At 37.9% G+C, this 20,791-nt stretch overlaps 1 protein-coding gene across 9 annotated transcripts in view; it reads left to right on the top strand.

The window, feature by feature from the left end:
- Stxbp5 (syntaxin binding protein 5 (tomosyn)) overlaps nt 1–20,791 on the top strand; it is a 145,741-nt gene that overhangs the window by 110,084 nt on the left and 14,866 nt on the right. For 2 of the 9 annotated variants that reach the window (XR_001779636.2, XM_006512926.4), the window contains exons 19-23: nt 1,776–1,841; nt 6,804–6,863; nt 6,969–7,016; nt 13,133–13,183; nt 20,515–20,754. Coding sequence is in view for 5 of the 9 variants with exons in the window: in XM_006512926.4 (XP_006512989.1) it covers nt 1,776–1,841; nt 6,804–6,863; nt 6,969–7,016; nt 13,133–13,183; nt 20,515–20,754 (465 nt within the window). In the remaining 4 variants the exon portion in view is untranslated. The other 7 variants (XR_003948820.1, XR_380094.3, XR_003948821.1 and 4 more) reach the window with 7 other exon arrangements.

Here is a 20,791-nt window from a genome sequence, read left to right as displayed (position 1 = left end):
TTTCAATTCCCAGCAAATACATGGTAGCTTACAACCATCAGTATTGGGATCTGATGCCCTCTTCTGGCATGCAGTTGTATACGCAGCAGAGCATTCATACATTAAGTAAATAAAATTTAAGAAAAAAAACAGATAGTTTGGCACTATATCAACTTAAGAAAGTAACAGTAGTAGATTACACACACACGTACACACATGCATGAGCAGACAGATAATATATATGCACAGACACACATTCATACATACACACAGATACACATACACACACCTGTGTGTATAAATATGCACACAGAACCACATAAACACAAACCCACATGTGCACATAGACACATACATTCTACATAGGCCCAGAGTTTTGATCTCTAATTTTAGAGACCTAACCATGGATTTCCTCCTGTAGAGTAGGCCGCAAATCCAATTAGAAGTTGTTTGTAGATGGCCTAGTCGGCCATCACTGGAAAGAGAGGCCCATTGGACTTGCAAACTTTATATGCCCCAGTACAGGGGAACTCCAGGGCCAAAAAGTGGGAGTGGGTGGGTAGGGGAGTGCGGGGGAGGGTGTGGGGGACTTTTGGGATAGCATTGGAAATGTAAATGAGGAAAATACCTAATAAAAATATTAAAAAAAAAAAAAAGAAGTTGTTTGTGCCGTAACCCCATGAGAGTTGCCAGTGTTTCACACCGTGCCTGGCAGGTCAGCCCTGTAGCTCAGAAGGGCAGCTGTGTGAGATTCATGGTGACTGTTCCCTAGAAGGCCACACAGCTCTTTCCAGTGCTACAAATGATAGCCTGCAGGGAGGAGGCTCCGTTCCTGCTTGGTTTCTGTGCAGTTGAAGTATGCGATGTCTTCAACAGAAAGGTCTTCTCGTCTAGTTCTGGCAGGCATCTCAGAATAGCATGACCTGTACTGTTTGGGGTAGGGGTGGGATTCTGGCACTTTCCAGACCAACAGCTCATAGGAAGGCCTCTCACATGATACTGGCATTTTTGTTTAGTAGTCTGGCTTCTGGGAGTAGCATCATTCGCCTCTGCAGGAGACCTGCCTTTACATTCTTTATTATTATTACTATTCAGTTATGATATAACAGCTCTCCATATGGCTTTTCATACGCCTACATTTTAGTTAATCCTTCCTCTTTACCTCCTCATAAAATACTTTGCAGTGTTTTTTATAATGATTTAGGCTAACTTATAGTATGGATCATATATAATTTATATAATTCATATCTAGTTGAGAAAAGTCTTTGTTAAGAGGTTTTAATATGTAATATTATAGTTTTAAAGAGGGATACTGTATAGGGTAAGTAATGTGAAATATAAATGTAAAAGATATAAAATATTTTCATAACTGTTTTAAAATGTTTAAGTGATATGGTCAAAATTTACTTGAGGAAAACTATTTAGAAATTAATTTGAGGATTTTTGGGATAATAAAATTACCAAGCTTAAGTGTTTTCTCTTCCTTGCAAAATTTAAAAGAGCATGTCATATGTCTGCATATCCCTGGCAATTGAAAAATCCTGCATCGTGTCTGGAATCCTTAAAGAACAACAGAGGACCTCACTCAAATACCCAGTCTCTACATCCCAAGTGCAGCAGGCTACAGCTGAATTAGTTGAATATATTTTATTGCCAGAGTGTTCCCATTGCAAGCTCCATCACTGCCATAGTCTGTTTATCTGCTTTCAAGTGGCTCGTAATAAAGTGTCACCTATAAGTAGGAGGCCAGTTATATAAACTGCTGTGGGCTCATGTGCTCTTGGTTTCCCTTTCAGCGGGCCTGTGTGATATCACCGAAGGGACTGTCGTCCCGGAGGATCGCTGCAAATCTCCCACTTCCGGTAATCTGGTTTTTTCCGTTAATAATTATGATTTTTTAAAAATAAAACTAAGATGGCATATTGGTATATTTTTTTATCAACACTTAAATTTACATGTGAGAAGCATATCACCTGTCTTAAAATTTTATCTGCTTTAATAAGTGAAAAGAAACAGCCTGTGCTAATTAAACATTCGTCGCTTGTGACTGTTCAGAGCTGTGTGATTGCTCAGTTAGCTCTTTTACAGTTCCAGTGTTAAATACACGTTCTAGTTAGGCTTCTAGATACTTCTAGATCTATGCCTCTAGATATTGCTGGCAATAGTTACTAGAATGGAGTGAAACAGAGAAAAAAGTTGAGGCTTTTTTAGTTGAAAATTCGGTCTTTCCGTAGCTATTAAATCATATCCATTCCAATACTGTGACAGATTTTTTTTCCCTTTTTGCACAATGATAGGAATCAAACCCAGGACCTAACCCCAAATGTTATTAAAGGTTTCAATACATGTTACCCCAGGTAAAGAAATGGACTCTTAGGAATATTGAAGCCTATTTAGATTTTTTTTTCATTTTGATTGAGGTCATTTCTAGTATATTTATGGGCTTATTAAAGCAGCTTTTTTATTTGCAGATGAGACTTTATATGGCCCATGTATATATTAATATATCTCAGCAATATTGTTTTTAGTACACTTGAGAATCCTTAGGAAATAAAATCTTGAGTTCATTATTGTAAAAGATTGAAGCTTTGCTAAATTTAACTTCAATATTTTAATTAAATCTATTTTTTTTTAACTAGGAATCTTCATTTGCTTTCTCCTATAAAGATTTTTTCCTTGGCATAAGTAACACCATGTTTAGGTTTCTGTCTTTTACTATCCATTCTCTTATAGTGGAAAGACTTATAAAGTGAGATGCACTGCCAGGAGTATTTCATATCACTCTCACATTTCAGTTTGCACTTGGTTAGCCCTAAGTTGGGAAGAACCTTTGTGTTTTCTTTTCATAATTGTTTTTTCTAATGTTACACAAATTGATCATTCCTTCTTTCAAAATTAGAGTACACTAGGGCGGGGCCCATTGCTAAGTGTTTGGCTCTCAGGAGATGTGAGGTTGTTCCACTGAAGCCCCACAGAAAAGGCAAAAGTGGTGATGTGTTCTTGTAATCCCAGCGCTGGGGAAGTTAAGACAAGAGGACCCCTGGCGCTTGCCTGCAAGACAAGTTCCAGGACCAGAGCCTCTGCCTCAAAACACAAGGCAGACAGACAACATCCGTGGAATGTCACCTAGGGTTGTTCTTTGGCCTCCACATGTTATGCATGTGCAAGTGCATGTACACACTCACATGTACACACACACATGAGCATGAACTCACACACACGAGCATCCGCTCACATAGGCTCTCCACACAGGTATTTTGTTTTGTAAACCTCCTATTTTGTTTGCTCACTAAACTCCTAAAGCCCAGAGGCACAGAGGCCTCACCTCTGCCCACCCCCAGGAAAGCTGTGTGGGGCAGGCAGTAAGTGAGTTTCCCTCGTGCAGGCCTGATGTCTTTCTAAGCAAAAGTTAGAACTGCCATGTGTTTTCATTGTTCCTTCCAAGTGCATCCGTGTATTTCTGCTCTTCCCATCAGCACTGTCAGCAGCAGCATGCTGAGGACATGACCGCAGTGGGCAGTGTGGACGTGGACACTTAGCTTGTTTAGTTACATTCAGCACAAATAAATTTGTTTATCTTTTCATCCTATGCCAAAACTTAAAATGGAAGATACGTGAAACATTTAAGAGTAGCACATAGTTTTAAATAAATGTAAAGGGATAGTTAAATATAAATTTGTGCATAAATTTGTACTCCAAATCCTACTCCAGAGATCCTCAAAGTAGATCCAAAACTCACACGTAGCTCAACATTTTAAAATACATTTTTCTTATTGGTTCAGATGAAAACTTAGTTTATTTTTAACCTGGACATGGCTCTGCCTGTTTCCATTGATTCTAAGTCTTCTATCCAGTTTGGAATATAGAGTTAAAGTTGTAACCTCGAGGAAATGCATGATAAGACCAGCGTTTCTACTCTTAAATATAAACCTTGTAATGATTCGGGTGGCTTCTACGTTTGCTCAGATGGAAGGATTCTCCAAGGACTCAACTCTGTTCTCACACACCAAGGACACATCCCAAACTTCCTAGGGAGACCTGGCTCTAAACCACACCCATGACAGTGTGCATAGCAGACAATGCGTCAGCCAGGCTCCCACCTGCAGCTTGGCTGTGTCTCTGTGATGGTTGTTAGTGGTGGTCTTTGTTGTTGCAGCCTGACTATCTTACTCTTAGCATTTATAGATGCTTTGCCCATATCCATATTTACTTCCTAATTGAGAAATAAAGGAAAATTTATTATAATTTAGTTTTCTTTCTGGTAAATTAAAGTCTAATGATGAAAAATAGATTGAACTTTTCGCTGCCCGCGGAGACAGGAATGACACGGACACCAAGGCGGGTTCATACAGCAACTTCTTTACTTCGGGCTTTTTCCCCTACAGCTCTCTTCCCCAGCAGCTTCTTCTTCCCCTGTCCTTCTTGCAGCTTTTCTCTTACAGCAACCCCACTTAGGCAAGGGCTACAACAACTCTCCTATACTCATGCTGACTGACCTCATCTCGCTCCACACCACCTCATCCAATCAGAATTCACACACCCTCCAGGAACGAGCTCAGGTCGGTCACCGATAGGCTGACAGGTCTGGATCTCAAGGGACAGTCGAGCCTGGCAGGCAGCTCACGCATGCTTTTTCACTGCGCATAAGGCAAGGCAGTGAACAAGTGGGGTTCACAGACCTGGCAATGGGCCAGGGCGCCATCTAGGCCCATGCGGCCACACCCGCTTCCCACAGAACTGACTCAAAAAAAGTCATATTTTCTTCTTAATTTATATATTTTTTGTATTTTGAGATAGGCCTGGCTACCCTGGAACTCACTATGCAAGCCAGCTTGGACATTGCTTCCTATGTACTGAAATTAAATGTGACCACACCTTGTTTTGCTTTGTTGGTATTTTTTTTTTAAGTTTCTTCTTTTAATACCATGAAAATAACAACAACCAAAAAAGTCTGAACTACTTATATAAGATAGGATATAGGGAAATAAAATTGTCAAATGGCACATTGTAAATTATTAAAAGCAATAGTTTATATTTTAAAAGCATTTGTATGAAAGAAAAATGGTATATATAAAACAGATTTAGAACTTAAAATGAGTCCCTCATAAATACCAAAAAGAGATCAATATTTAAAAGTGAAAGTACCCACATGCCTTCTGTCAAAACTTATGTGTTGACCATGCAAATGGAGGAAGCTGAGGGCCTTTTAGATACTATAAACAATCATCGTGGTCGGCTGCTCAGATAATTATTATAAAAGCTCTCTTCAGAAAACAGGCCAGAGAGTTTCCCTTTGCATTTATTTTAAAATAAACCAGTGATCTGTCTGGAGCTGATGTCATTGCTGCCTGCAGCTGGATACACCAAATCCACGGAAGTGGCGCCTGGGAGGCTGCGCTTGGCTCAGCCAGCACTGAGAAGTGGTGCACTCTCTTTGTGATGCGTGTTCATAGTGAAAAGACAGAAAATAGGAATCTTTTAGGCTATGTTAAACTGAAGCTTCACACATAGCATGGTGTAAGTGCTGCCTTTTGGTATTTATATATGGCCTGAAGAAAATAAGATATTGTAGTTGTCTAGTGTTTGTTTAATTACAGTAATTGGGCAAATTTAAATAAACTTTGAAACTTGTCATGTGTTGTCATAGAAATTAAATAAACCAGTAGCAGGCATTTGCAACTATATTGCATGTTTATGTTTAGAAAACATCAAACATTTCTCTAATATTTATTTAAGGAGCTACTAGCCTGATATTAATCTTGATATGAACTACATAAATAAAGTTATTATTATCAATATCCATTTTACCATAAATTGTGAAGCCATTTGGTAGCAGAGATGACAACATTTTAAAATGTGAAGGTCTTCATGGCCGTTATACTGTACTGTAAGTATGCTGTACTTGTATGCAAACAGCTACCAATTTGTAACCTCAAGCGATTACTGAGGTCAGGGTTGGTTTTAGGATAGTCCTGTGAGATCTGGGGGCACCTATGGATGCTATTAACAAAAACAGCATGGCTTGTTCAAGGAGTAATGTCTGCAAACCTCTGTGAGTGTGGCTGCACTCTGCCCATGCTGCAAAGCTTTACTGCATAAGTGTCTCCCTAGCCATAGGAAAGAAGGTGATTTGGGGGCTCTGGGGTCAAGTTCAAGGTTTTGTGTTTCTGCCTAATTCACTAAGGTTAATTACTTTGATTGAAATTTTTCTAAGCATAGAAAAGGAAATCTTTTTATTTACCTCCAGTTCTGTTTTATATATTTGCATCAATCAGAAAAGCTTCATTCATTTAGCTAATTTGAACTAGTGACATGTCCACACAGTACACACCATGGGTCACAGATGGGTTGTAAAACAGTAGAAATCTGCTGCAGTGAGGAAGGTCATTTGTGTGTAAATTTAAAAATACTAAGTAATTAAATGGTGACCATTGTATCAGAAGGATGTAAAGTGTCATGAGGGCTTAAGGGGAAAGTAATCCCCAATTTGGAAGGTGGTGAATAATTTAATCTATCAGATATGTTCAACTGTACTTAATAGGTGTCTGTCTAAATGTCATATTTCCTTTCTGTGTTCTCTAACTCACAAAGTGCAGTAAGATTTTTGCCCAGTTCTTATGCATTAAATAAAAAATATCAGATATAAATGTTTATATAGTAGTGTCTGCTATAAGAGATTGTATACTATTGACTGCAGTACTACAACAATCTCATAGTTGTGGTCACCAGTTCTTGATGGTGACCAGGATTTTAGTCTGTGATTGTTGCTGTGTTGTTTGTGACTGACTGTGTGCCCGTTCCTCATGTTGTCTTTATTTGTGTAGGTTCTTCATCGCCACACAATTCAGATGATGAACAAAAAGTGAATAATTTTATAGAAAAGGGTATAGTATCTTTATTTTAAAGTATTTTGTTTTCATTTATACTTAATTTATTTAGTGTGCTCTGAATAGATTTTGACATTTTTTATATTAAAATATTATTTTCAGTGAAGACCCAAAGCAGAAAGTTTTCCAAGATGGTAGCCAATGATCTAGGTAGGAAATAGAAGTTTTTATTTTGTTTCTAATCGTTGCTCCATGCAATGCTAACCCAACACCAGAATATGATCTAGTGCATTGCATCTTGTGTATGTTAATTTGTTATTCCTTTGCTAAACAATAATCTTTGGGCTGTGTCTATTCTAAATGCATTTGGGAAATCTTAAAATCAGTTAAATTGGGTTGTGGCTCTTTCTCTTGACTCACAGAGTGAATTATTCTGTTAACTTTTAGTTTTGCTCTGTTTTCAAATAAGCAGGGTTCAATTTATGCTCTAAATACCAAGTGTATACTCTCTTTTTTTTAACTGTGAATCAATTTTTCTTTGTAGTTGTACTTGGATTTTTTTCTGCCATTACTCCCACCTCTTCCATATTCACAGTCCCATCTCAAGGGAATGATCTTCTAAAAGATGGCATTATCAGTCTGTGATCAATACCGCTAACAGAGTAATTTGACAGTTTCTTGCCAAGCACCACCCACACACACAATTAAAAGATATTTATACTACTCTTGGTGTTTTGTACATATTTTATAATGAATGATCAGTCTAAGATTCTCAAAGTATAAAGCCAAAGAAGAAAATGAGTAACCAAACTTGGAAACCTAATCAAATTAGAGTTTCATAGGTCACAAAAAGAATATTCTCCAAAACTTTGAAAGTCTTAACAAAATAGTATTATAGAAAACACACATGCATGCACACACACACACACAAACACACCACACATAAGTATATGTACATGTTTATATTCCCTACATTTTTATCACATATTCCTTGTTTTTTTTTTTTTCTTTTTATTATTTTTGGGGTAGTTGGGTATATATATTTATGTATGATTACATTATGGGGAAAGCAGTCATGCGTGCAGGTACGTGTGCACATACTTGCAAGCAAAAGACAACCTTATGTATCATCCCTCAGGTGCCAACTACTTTTGTTTCTTTTGTTTTGCTTTGCGTCGTCGTTTGAGTCAGGGTCTTCTGCTGACCTGGAGCTCACCGAGTAACTGACTAGACTGACTGGCCAGGAAGTCCCGGGGTCTTTCTCTCTCAGCAGTCTCTCGGCTCAGGGATTGTAATGCACACCACTGTGCCTGGCATTTCACCATCCCAAACACAAACACCTTTAATCTCACTAAGGTCGATGAGTTTCTTTGCGGCAGGAAGAGGTTTTACTCTTCCTCACTTTATACAGTTGAGTTTTCAAAAATTACTACATGAAAACTCTTGTTTTCTGAGCATTGTAAATTGAACCCTGTTTAGTTATATTAATGGTAAATGACTATTCGCCCTGTGGTCATTCCTAAATACGGTGGTTTATTCTTGGGTAAAGGGCTTTTTTTTTTTTTTCAATTATTTATTCTTTACCGTGGTTTCATAATAAATCTGTTGTTAATAATAATTAAATCACTTTAATTATGTACTAACTTCGCAACTAATTTCTTTCTAGCATATCGTATCCTGTTACCTTCCAGTCCTGTCATCACTGTTCTTTTCTACAGTGATTTTACTAAGTAACTTTCACAGTTATATTACCCAACCTGAAAGAATTTTCAAAATTACATTTGTTAACGTAGTTTCAGTGTGACTTCTGGCCCTACAGCTTTATCTGCTTTATAAATGTGTACCTCCCGTGTTTTGTCTCTTTCAAGTAGATACATAACTTCAGGTATTTTACGTTCAGGTATTTAAGAGACTTCATGGACAGATTTGCCAGGCTGAAGGCCATGTTTGGAAGTGCATGGCTTAGACCATGCTCATCTCATCTATGGTTTTCATGTTTCTCTTTTCGTCATGCCAACCAATGCTTGTAGAAGTGTTTCGTAGAAACTGTGTCGACTTTATTCATCTTTCCAAAGTTAGGCTACTATATGATTCTTCCTGATTATTTTTAACCAGGAACATTTTTCTTACTTCCAATATTTTTTATTCTATTTTGCAAGATTTTTATAACATGTTTCTTTCTTGATATGACAATTGTTATATAAAAATAAAGGTAACGTCTCATGATTTTCCTTTTTCAAATGGAACCTGCCCTGTATTCTATGGGGGAAGGTTTTGTAGTTGAAATGTTCCATATAGGATATGTAATCTCTATATGTATCTCTATATTATAATATCTATTTAGTAATAATTAGCATCAAATATGATGTTGAAAAGCATGAACTATGAATAAACTGCCTACCTAGATTAGTGTTTGCTATGGAACACTTTTCATAAAACTATTAAGACTTGGGTCTGGAGAAATGGATCAGCAGCAGTTAAGAACACTTATTGCTCTTGTGGAGGACCCAGGTTCAGTTCCCAGAACCCACATCCAACATCCCTTTACACCTCCAAAGGCACTAGGTATGCATATAGTACACACACATACATGCAAGCAAAGCACCCACACACAGAGAAATTAAACATTATAAATGCTCAGCTGTAGAAGCCGTGGGACTCCTTCAGCACTGCTAGTACTCGGTACTCCTCACCATCCAGTCTGCAGCACTCAACCCTGTGCTTAGGTGACTGTGCAGGGACCTTGTGGAGGAAACGTTAGGCACAGCTTGCTTATGATGAAGGAACTGCCTTGCATTGCTGCTGAATGGCTCTGTTCCTCAGTTTCACTTGGTGGAGAACAGGTGTGGCCGGCACCAGAGATGGGGTGGGGGTCACTAGAGGAGATACAGGGTGCCATTCATACTGTAGCATTATTTTTTAATTTATTTCTTTGAAATAATTTTTTCCATACAATATATTTTGATCATGTTTCTCTTTCCCCCAGGCATAGAAAGTGAAGGTTTTTTCTCTTGCCATGGCCTCGACAATGCTGCAGAGCTAGATGACCCGAGCAACTTTCTAATACAATTATCTATTGTGTTTCTCATAGCATTGTACCAGCACTATAATTTTCCTTATTTAATCAGCTTAGTAATCTCATGAACTGTTATTTATTTATTTATTTTACAGATGAGAGACCTGAGTATAAGTTATATGTTGGCTTCACAGCTAAATAATAAAACAGAATATGAAATACAGTGGTCTAGTTCAGCTGTCTATACTATGTTATCTCTTAAAACAATTTGGTAAAAGCTATAAAGGTTTTATGTACATTTATATACATATATAAAATGTCCAATAAGAACATATTATGCAATTCATAGATAATCTGGCCATGGCCCTACTCTGCTGCAGAGTAACCTAGGAAGGAAAGACTCATAATCAAATTCTGTGCATGATTTTTTTAAGTTATAAGGCTTTTAAAAAAAGTAATATCATTTAAATTTTTAAGAGAGCTTTATTGAAGGGAAAGAGTAAGTTCTACCTGAATGCCAACTCTCGTCCACCACTTTGGTGTCCATTGCCTGAGCATGATATACAGTTCCTAGATGTCTAACTGTCTTAGAAATCACACGCAAGAGAGAGAACAGGAGCAAGCTGGAATACAATGGCCACTGACCCCAAAGCCCACCTGCTTGTCTTGGCTCCTTATTGGCAGCTAATCTAGGAAATGATTCTCACAGTGACTTTCTTACTCTTGTGCAAGAAGAGCAGCACCTGAAGAAATTGTAGTGGATTATGATGCATTTACACCCACGGGCAAAGAAAAATACAAGTACATAATTAAAGTATTTTGACAGTTATAACAAAATACTATGTTGTGCTTTTCCAAGTATTAAAAAATTACTGCAGTCATATTAGAATTGCTAAAGAAACGTTAAACTATACTCATGATTTTTATATAATACAAAAATCATGGTGCTAGGCAGAAAATATGAGAAGGATGTGTTTGCATTTTTGAAGATACTTGAGTCTATATACATTTGTTTCTAGTGGAAATTCTAAAACACATCAAAGGAATTTAATGAAATTCAGAATTTTGTTGTAAGCAAAATTTTAGCAGGTCACAAGTCTAGTAACTGAATCAAAGTGTATAAAGAGTACAGGATTTTTCTATGCCCACACTTGCTCTGAAATAATGACAGAGACCTGGTATGTTTATTAAAAGCTCCAGGAACTCAGCTGGGCAGTGTGCACATCTATTCTAGCCCGACTCTACTGGCCACTCCCCAGCCACCTGCCCCGTGACCCACCATCTCAGCCTCCCCGGCTGTTTCTGCTCCATCATGCACTCATGGCTACCCTCCCATGGTGACACTCCCTCCTCTGACTCCTCTCTCCACGTGGGACCCCACACACAGGGTCAGAAGTCCCACCTTAGCTCTCCTCCCCATCTGAAGGCTGGTCAACTCTTTATTAACAAATCAGAAATGATGGGGAACAAATTTTACACAACAGTGAGAAAGGAGATGCTTCAATAATCAAGACAGTGCCAGTGTCCAAGCTACAGCCAGATCTCTGGGCACAGTAATCAGCATCTGAATGTCCAGTGCACAAAGCTAACCCCCAGCTCAAGTGTCAGTAAAGCATTTACAAGTAATAAATTACTCATTTCATAGTATGTACTTCAAGATTGTTGTACATTTATTTGTGATAGTTAACTTTTCTGTATTTATCTGTATGTTGAATTTTGGTTTTGAAACAAAAAGTTGATGGTCTGACATTCTATATATTTGTCTTAAAAGTTCCCCTCCCCCTTTGCTAAGAATATTGTCACAGAATTGGGATAGCGAAGCACTAAGCTATCTACAAATGCAGTAACAAGTGACTGACGTGCACCCTTGTGTGTGAGAAGTGTGAGTTGGTGGCTCACAATAACTGACCGAGCAGAGGAGTGGTGTCTGGAGCGATGACATCCATGACATAAGAGTCCTTTAAAAGTTATTTTTGAGATATGCAAAACTGATTTTTTTTTTATTTCTAGCTCACGTGTTACCAATTTATTTATATTGGACCTGTGATATCTGGTGAAAACTTCTATGGCTTCTTTGAAAGTCTTAATATTGTCTTTATAAGACTGTCTGAGGGACACAGGATCTTCTAACTCTAAGGTTATTGTACATCAGCTCTGAAAGCACCTGGGTGTGGGAGATGAGAGTGTGACTGTATCCAGCTATTCTAATTTGTATTGCCTTGTACCTCCTGTCTCAGACTGAGCAGGGAAGCTGGCAGGGAAGAGCCAACTGATATGTAAATGTGGCCAGTTGGAGTATGCTCATTAGCTTAGTGGAGCTGACCAGTGTGAACTGGGTGGCCTCCTCCCTACCCCGGAGCCCCTCCCAGTCTGCCTAAGGCCCATTGCTAACACTGGATTTGTCGTTTTTTTAGATGTGGAGGTTATGTACTATGACAGTTTACATGGCGCCCTTGTGGACTAGCAGGGTCTGTGCTTTAAATATCTCCTAACCACCCAAACTTTAACCAAATGGATGCATTCGTGTATTAACCAATATTTTTTTTCAAAATTTCACATAGGGAGCACTATCCTCTGACGCATGCACTACCACTAACAGAATAGTTGTAGCAAACTGACTCCTAACATAAAACCACTTCCTAAACTAAAACAATAACTGATTTTGAGGATGGAAAGTGAATTCCATGAAGTTTGTGGATGAACTTTTAATTTATCTATCATATAAAAATACCTGTATTTATATTTTATATAAATACCATGGTTTTAGATTAAACATGACATATTTTTTTACTAAAATAGAAATGAACGTATTTATACCAAATAATGGTTGTGTCAGATATGTTTATTATACAAATATTTTGATTTGCTTAGAGATATAGGTGTGTCTTGTATTCTAAATATTAACTTTAAAACAATGGCGATGGGAGCCAGGAAGGCCTGTGTCCACATCCTTGCCTGTTCTCATGTTGTTGCTTCATCTGCAACACAGTCCTGAGGAACAACTTTTCTCTTTGTGGAAAAGGCAAGCCTTCTCCTGTAGCCCTAAGCAATTATGGTGATTAAGTAAAGAGTGCCTAACACTGCCTTGAAGGAGGAGCTTCAAGCACAAAGATTACATCAAGTGAGTACACTTTAAATATTTGGAAGGAAGATTTGTTTCTTCCACTCTTGATGTTACTAAACATAGTTTAATTACCTCAGAATCTAAATTTCGGGGTAAAATTATTCACTTCTATCTTGAAAATCAGTTGCTATGATAAATATCAGTCAAATATTTCTCAAAATTTTAAAAATATATTTTATTTTTCAGCAAAGATGTCAAGGAAATTAAGCTTGCCAACTGACCTAAAGCCTGATTTAGGTAAGTAGAATAAATATCCAAAGTAGTTGAACCTTAATGAGGACCTCTGAGAGCTTCAGGAGATCACACTGAGTCGGGGTTACAATGACAAGAGGCTCGGCTATTTAACGCCTGTTGAAACAGGATTTAGGATACACACTCAGAGAAAACAAAACAAAACACATACTTACTTGCCTCTGTTGCTTTTTTCCAAATAAAATTTAGCCAAGCTTTCTTGATTACGGTTTAATATTTACTGGAAACTATTTACATCCCATCCATTCTAAAACCTAGTTTATATTCTACACACGAAATTCCATACTAACTTACTTAATATAGGCAACTAGTTTTTCATGTAGAATGAGTCTCTTATTAAAGATTGTCATTGCTGCCTTCGATAGTAAATGAGGACTATTGTCTGTCTGATCATCCTTCTTGTAGCTCATTCGTTATGAGGGCAGTGGGAAATACTCACACTTTACGCTTTAGTCTGTCTTATAGCAACTCTCAGGATTTTATATTGACAAATATATCACAATAAAGATAACAAGGTCCACTCCATGCAGCAGGATTTCTCAGCCTTCCTACTCTCTAGCCATTTAATACAGTTTCTCACGCTGATTGGTCATGACCCCAACCATAAAATCATTTGGTTGCTACATCATAAGTAACTTTGCTACTGTTCTATGCAGAATATCTGATATGCTCCCAAAAGGAGTTGTGGCCCACAGGTTGAGAAATACTGTAGTATAGGCAAAGCCATGTTTCTTTCTAGAATCCCCTCCCTGAAATGTCTGTCTTAGTTGAAGGATGCTTTTGCTACGCATTATCTGAGGTGACTGAGCTGCCTCTCATTCCTCCTCCCAGTTATTAACGATTAACTATTCTGTCAGACTGAGGTGTTGGTCTTGTTCAACATGCTAATTTAGCCTCTCTCTCTCTCTCTCTCTCTCTCTCTCTCTCTCTGCCATCTCTCTTACCACTTTTATACTGAGAGGAGTCATGTGGTGATTAGTATAGGCATACTAGTATACAGCTATGATCAGAAAGTCTGAGCAGAGGAAATATAATTTAGTTGAATTATATACTGTAAAGAGGAGTGAAAATTAGTCATAGACTACAAGCTAACTCCTGTTTCCAGAAGACCAACATTCTTGACTATAAAAATGAAAATCTGAATGCCTTGTAGATATAGGGGTGTGTGTGTGTGTGTGCATGTGTACGCGTGTGTGCATGTTTGTGTGTCATTGTCAAAGAATAAACTTAATTGAAAGCATTTATGTAAAATCATAAAAGTATAGTTTTTAACTAAAAATATAAAAGTCATAATTTGAACCCAAGTATTTTTTAGGCTTACCATGTAATTTCTTAGGCTTATAATGTACATGTTTGCTCTAGAAAAGGATCCAGGATTTTCATCACACAATTGGAAAGGCCCGTGGTTTCAGTAACAATAAACATTGCCAGTTAAACTGTAAGCTGATTGTCTTTTAAAGCTAGCGCAATATATATATATATATATATATATACACACATACATACATACATACATACATACACACATATTCCAGTCAACTATTTTTAAAGTGTATATTATATGTCACCACTATACCACTCATGTAGTCTGTGTGTCCCTCTTTCTTTTACAGGCCTCTTTTAATTGCTTGTTAAATGATACCTTTTGTGGTGATTATGTAGATTGAATAAGAATGATAATATGTAGAATTATAATCGTAGCTGGCATTTGACAGTCTAGCAACTTTTATCTTGTTCTTCATAGTAGGGTTGTTCACCATTGTCTAGTAGTGCACACCTGCTATCCCACTCTCTGTCATTCAGGCAAAACATCTGGAGGTTTGAAGCCAGTCTGGTCTACACACTGAGGCTGTGTCTCAAACAAGCAAGTGAATGAACTGTTTTGTTTAGCTTATGCACTTTCTAAAAAGTCACGCCACAAGACCCATGCGATCTAACTTAACAGGGATAGGTGGAGTTGTAGGTCATGAAATACTGAAACTTCTGACTTAATCAGTTCTAAGTAGATGATAAAATAGGCAACCTATATTCATCATGTTGGAACTTAGTTGTTAGTCAGTGGAACCTGAGGAGTTCCTTTGATGATCTGCAAATCACATAATAAAACTACTATATAGTTTAATATTTTGATGTTAAATTAGTTCATTAATACACTCTATACTTATGGCTTTGAATTAACATGTAAAATGTAAGTTATTGTTTATCTCCTATAGTTTTAACAAATATGACAGATTTTCCACCTGTTAGTTTACTGAAATTTCTATTACCAACTTTTCTTGTATCATTACTTTCCACTGTTATCACCAGGGCACAATTAATATTGTCTAAACTTTATATGTATTGTTTAAACAACAAAATATGTTATTGGAAAGTACACTTAAATTTTAATTTTAAAAAGTAACTTGAAGGTTTTCAAAAGTTAATAAATTCTTGTAGTCAGTGTCACTTTATCCACTCATCCACAAGCGTGGTATTTGTTGGTTATAGAAAGTTTCTTTTACACGAAGAACCGTAGGCATTTTCTATTGCTATAATAAAATACCCAAGTTGTTAACAGAGTTTATGTATTAATAATTCACATTTTAAAGATCTACCTGCATGACACCCTCATCTGCTTGTCTCTGGTCAGGGCTTTCTGGCTGTATACATCATGATGTATAGCAAGCATCATCATGGGAAAGTATGTCAGAGGGTCAGGTCACATGGCAGCAAGGCCAGAAGCGAGACAGAGTCAGAGGCCAGCCCTTCTTGGTCAACTAGACTAGGGTGACTTGAGAACCGCACACGTTTTCTGTGGCTGGTGCTGCAGTGGCATGCACCTCCCCTGGGTCCTGCCCTTAGTGATGTGTCACTGTCAGCATTGCCATCCTGCAGAGTGAACTTCCGCACGTGAGCCTTTGGATGACTCCTGCACAGACATCATAGCAGTCACCTTTTCTCCACATTATCTGTAACAGACGCACAGACTGTTGAACAGAAGGACGCGTTTAGAAACTACAGTTAGATGTGGCCCTCACTAGGGTCAGCTATCATCAAAACTGTGTTACATAAAATTACTAGGGAAATACATTTAATTTATGAATCTAAATTTGTTTGCAGGAAGTTTGTGGGAGTATAAGGATTGAGTAATACCTTGTTATATTACTAAAATATACCTTAGAAAGCTTTTTTACATTTTTATTAATGACATTTAAAATATTGAAAGCCATGATTTCAAAAGTGTAGTATACTAGGTGTGATTTTTAAATGTTTCTGGGAATTTTAATATATCCTAATGGCAATATTAAACAGAATGTCTTAGGCTGTCAGTTATAGTTCTGTCTTCAGTGTTTATTGAATAAACTTTACAAGAGAAGCACTAGAACATTCTACAGAGCATCAAAAGCCGTCTTAGAGCAGGAAGTAAGATAGGTCTGAAATAACTTGGAGAACAACTTTCAATAGCTGTAAATCCAAAGGCCAGAAGACCTCTGTGGCTTAAGAGTCCTGATAAACCCACTGAGATTACAAGTGTTGCTTGGTGCAAAAGGGTGGAATGCAAGGACCAGAAGATCACAAAACTTAAACTCAGGCTATGTTTGTGCTGGGAGCATCCTGGCCTGGAGCAGGTTGAGATGAGACACAGAGTAGGACCCTGCTATGGCTTTAAAGAATGGTTCTCTCCAGAAATTCTAATTCCCTGATGAAGTGGTGGGAGGTAGAAACCTGATATCTGGTATGACAGGTGCCCACCAAGCCTGTTTCTTAACTGCCCTCCTCTCCCAGCTCTGAGAAACTATAGCATGAGCAGCAATTGGCCACATCCCAAGAGGAAAAACTCTGCAGAAGGAGCTGCTGCATTCAGAGCTACCTTTTTAGGCCAAGGCCCAACAAACACAGAATTCCTTGTATGGATTTTTCATCCTTTTAATCTGTTTCATTAGTGTGAATAGGCCCTAATTTTATATAGCCAGTGAGCCAGCCATCCTGCTTCTGTGACCGACTTCCTTTCCTTCTCTGGTTATCCCTCTTGAGAGAACTGAGATGACTGCCTTGCTACTAATCATTGTGGAAGATCAGGCACAGGCTGCAGGTCAGTGCTGCTAAATCTGCAGTGAGAGAATGCTGCTTAGCAAAATTGTCTGTGTGGGTTTTTAGTTTTGATTGTTTTGGTTTTGGTTTTTTTTATTGAGAAATTATAAATCCATGTTATTTTGTTCAAATTGGTAAGGTCATTTACTCTTTCTATTGACTGTCCCTTTAAAGCCCATATTTTTAAAAATGTATTCTTAGGAATAAAATTTTGGTTTCTAACTCTTTAAAAAAAAACTATACTGAAATGCTGATAACTTCTAAAATCTCTTAACTTTTCTCACTCTTTCTGAAGGTAAAAAGCTGCTAGCATAGGCGGTTGTCACCTGTATCCTAGCATCAGGGATTAAGCAATGTGGTCTTTCTTCTATCTAGTAAGGAACTGCAAGGCTCTAACTTTCAGCCTGCTAGTCAGAAGTCCCAGGAAGAAAGGTGGACACTTTGAAAAGTGATTGTAGTGTTTATTTCTAAGTTGGAAAATTTTTTCCTATGAAACCTGTCTAAAAAAAAAGAAGGGGAAAAGCAAAAATATCCTAAGTAGGGCAGGGAGAAATTTTTCCTCTCATTCTTCCCTTTGGAGCAAAAACTATTGAACCAGGAAAAGAGAATAATGCTCACAGAAGGAAAACCTTTTACATAAGCAAATATGCATAAACTCTCAGGTAAATTCACATAAAGATTCAATCATGGGTCCAGCTTCCATGCAGTCTCACAATTACATACTTATACATACACTTGGAGCAAAAGACCAAACACCAATGCAGAAAGAACTCACTCATTCTGGATGAAATATGACCTCCAATCTTTATTGCATACAGAAAGAAAAAGCTTCTACTGTTTTAATGTTAACTGTATTAAACCTGAGTTTTTAAGAAGAAAGCTTTTTTTTTTTCCTTTAATTAGACTAAGCCTGCCTTGTTATTAAGAAAGGACCCGTTGTGTCCCATGTTAAGGAGAAGCCTGCCTGCTCCTTCTGCTCTCTGCAGCTTCTTTTTTCCTCTTTTTTTCCTCTTTTCCTCTGCATTCTGCACATTGTTCTCTTAGTTTTTTAAGTTACCTATACTTTCTAAGTTATTCCACTCTGCATTCTAAACTTGTTCTCTCCTCCTGCTCTGATGTCACAACAATGCTCTTACTCTCAATGCCTTTTCTCCCAACGCTGTGCCTATACTTCCAAGTTCTTCTTGAGTTCAGTTCTGTCTAAAACGTGTTCTGTCTAAAAGCGTCTCCTCAGCTCCATTCTGATGCTTCTCTTTGTCCTCAGAACTTATACATCTTTCAGAATACATGATCGCATGTTAAAAAGTTCATCACAAGTTCACATGTAAAATCAAATCATAGATTGAAATAGAAGTTTACAACAAAGAATTCTTACATGCATATCCATTAGGAGTAAATATCTGACTAAACATTCATCGCCTGTCACAGCTCCATGGCTTCATTGAAAGTTAGAAACCATAACTAATTTATTAGTGAAGTTTTGTATAGATAAACCCATATTTTATCTTCTGTCCTAGCACTTACAATAAATTGCTAGTTCCCTTATGACCTTTGGTTAATGGTTTTACAACCTCTTGGAATGTGGTTTGAGTAGTAGAAAGTCTGGTTACTATCTACAAGCAGTTAACTGGTGAGACTTGGGAGACTGACAGAGATCTCATTGCAGTTTTGACTATCAGAAAAGGAACTAATTACAGTCCCACTATAAAAGAGCTTAGTAAATACTAGTATAATTTTAAGAATTCTTATAAGATCATCATTAAGAATTAAATCATCGATTTGTCTATACAGCATCACTACAAGACAGTAGTACATCTTCATAGATTTGCAGAGATCTAAATAGCAGGAATCTTTCCTAAAATTATTTGTTCCTGGGCCTTGCCCATCAGAGCTTCATAGTAGATATTAATCTAAAGCAACATTATTTCAGGAAGATCACCTGGTAGTTATTACCTTGTCCTGTGATAGCTCCTGGCATGTTTGGGGGGAAAAAAGAATCAGAAGTTTCCATTTGGATCCTACAGCAAACTGAAAAGATATAACATTGGGAGACAGAGCCAGAAAGTTAGGGCCTGATGCGAGGGTTCTGAACAATCTTAATAAGACTGAGAACATGACTAAACAGACAGGTAGAAGCTACTGAGGGGTTTTTAATCACTGCAATTAGGTCACAACTGTGCCATGTGAAGTTGAGTTCTATTAGCACTGAAACCAAAGTGGAACCATCAGACTAGTTACATGGAGAGGAGAATCTGAATTCAGAATAACAAAACTTGTTTGGTGACAGAAAAGCAAGAAACAGCCCTGAGGCAGCTCATGGTCTCCCAGCTCCTGCGGTGGTAAATAGAAAGCATGGGACCAGGTCTCATGTTTGCTCCTTAAGATAACCTGAATATCCTAATGTCAATAGAATTTAATGCTTTGTAAATGATATAATTCCTTAGGAGACAAAGCAGAAAGCATTTACTAATGCAGTTTCCAGAGGGGGGGAAAAAGGCAAAACTTGAGATGTGATCAAAAACAAGAATCTAGTGGAGAAAAATTAATGAGTATAATCTTAAAATAGCTACCTCAGGCTCTACAGATAAGAGCACTGGCTGTTCTTAGAGAGGACCTGGGCCTAATCTCACAGCTATCTAACTCCAGTTCCAGGAGTACCTGCAGGCAATACACACAAAATTAAAATTAAAAAATTGAAATTAAGTAGCTGCATCCTTACAGACAAGCTTTAGCAGAGAAATATGCATGGCACTAATAGTCAGCCAGATACCAGGTCCACATTCTGAAGCCATATTTCTTCGATGGATGCTGTTTGTGATCAAGAAAGTGGGGGCTACCCTTCTCATGGTTTTCGTGGTGTTCATGTGAACAGGATGGGAAGCAGAAGTGGCCCCACTTCAAGCTCCACTTCCAGATGCACGTTGCACATGGTAACAACCGAAAGATCTTCATGTTTTTAGTTTTGTCTGATCATGAATTGTGATGCCAAGGATGTAGGAGCTCCATGAAAGCAGTCGGTGCCTGCACCAGAGGGCACACAGTCAGTGTCTTTAGTAGCTGCCCTCCTCACTTCTGAAAACTATTTATTTATTTGCATTTTACATTTAAGCGAAGGCGAAATTTTATTAACATAACTTTTTCTTTCTTTTCACCTGAAAGGACATTAAAGGCTTCATTTGGTGTAACAACAAAAAGTGTGTGGTATCTTACAAACTAAGGCAATCCCACATTTTTAATCATTTCAGATGTAAAAGACAATTCCTTCAGCAGATCGCGGAGTTCAAGTGTAACCAGCATTGACAAAGAGTCCCGGGAAACCATCTCTGCTCTTCATTTCTGTGAGACTTTGACGCGGAAGGCCGACTCTTCCCCCTCCCCCTGCCTGTGGGTCGGAACTACAGTGGGAACTGCGTTTGTCATCACGCTGAATCTCCCCCCGGGGCCTGAGCAGAGACTCCTTCAGCCAGTGATTGTGTCTCCAAGCGGTATGTGTGAGCTGAGGCGGGGTGCAGATGTGTGTCC

This window comes from Mus musculus, chromosome 10 (assembly GCF_000001635.26).
Source record: "Mus musculus strain C57BL/6J chromosome 10, GRCm38.p6 C57BL/6J".
NCBI classification, from domain to species: Eukaryota; Metazoa; Chordata; class Mammalia; order Rodentia; family Muridae; genus Mus; species Mus musculus.
Note: the sequence above shows the minus strand (reverse complement) of the source record. Positions and strands in the feature narration are given on the sequence as shown.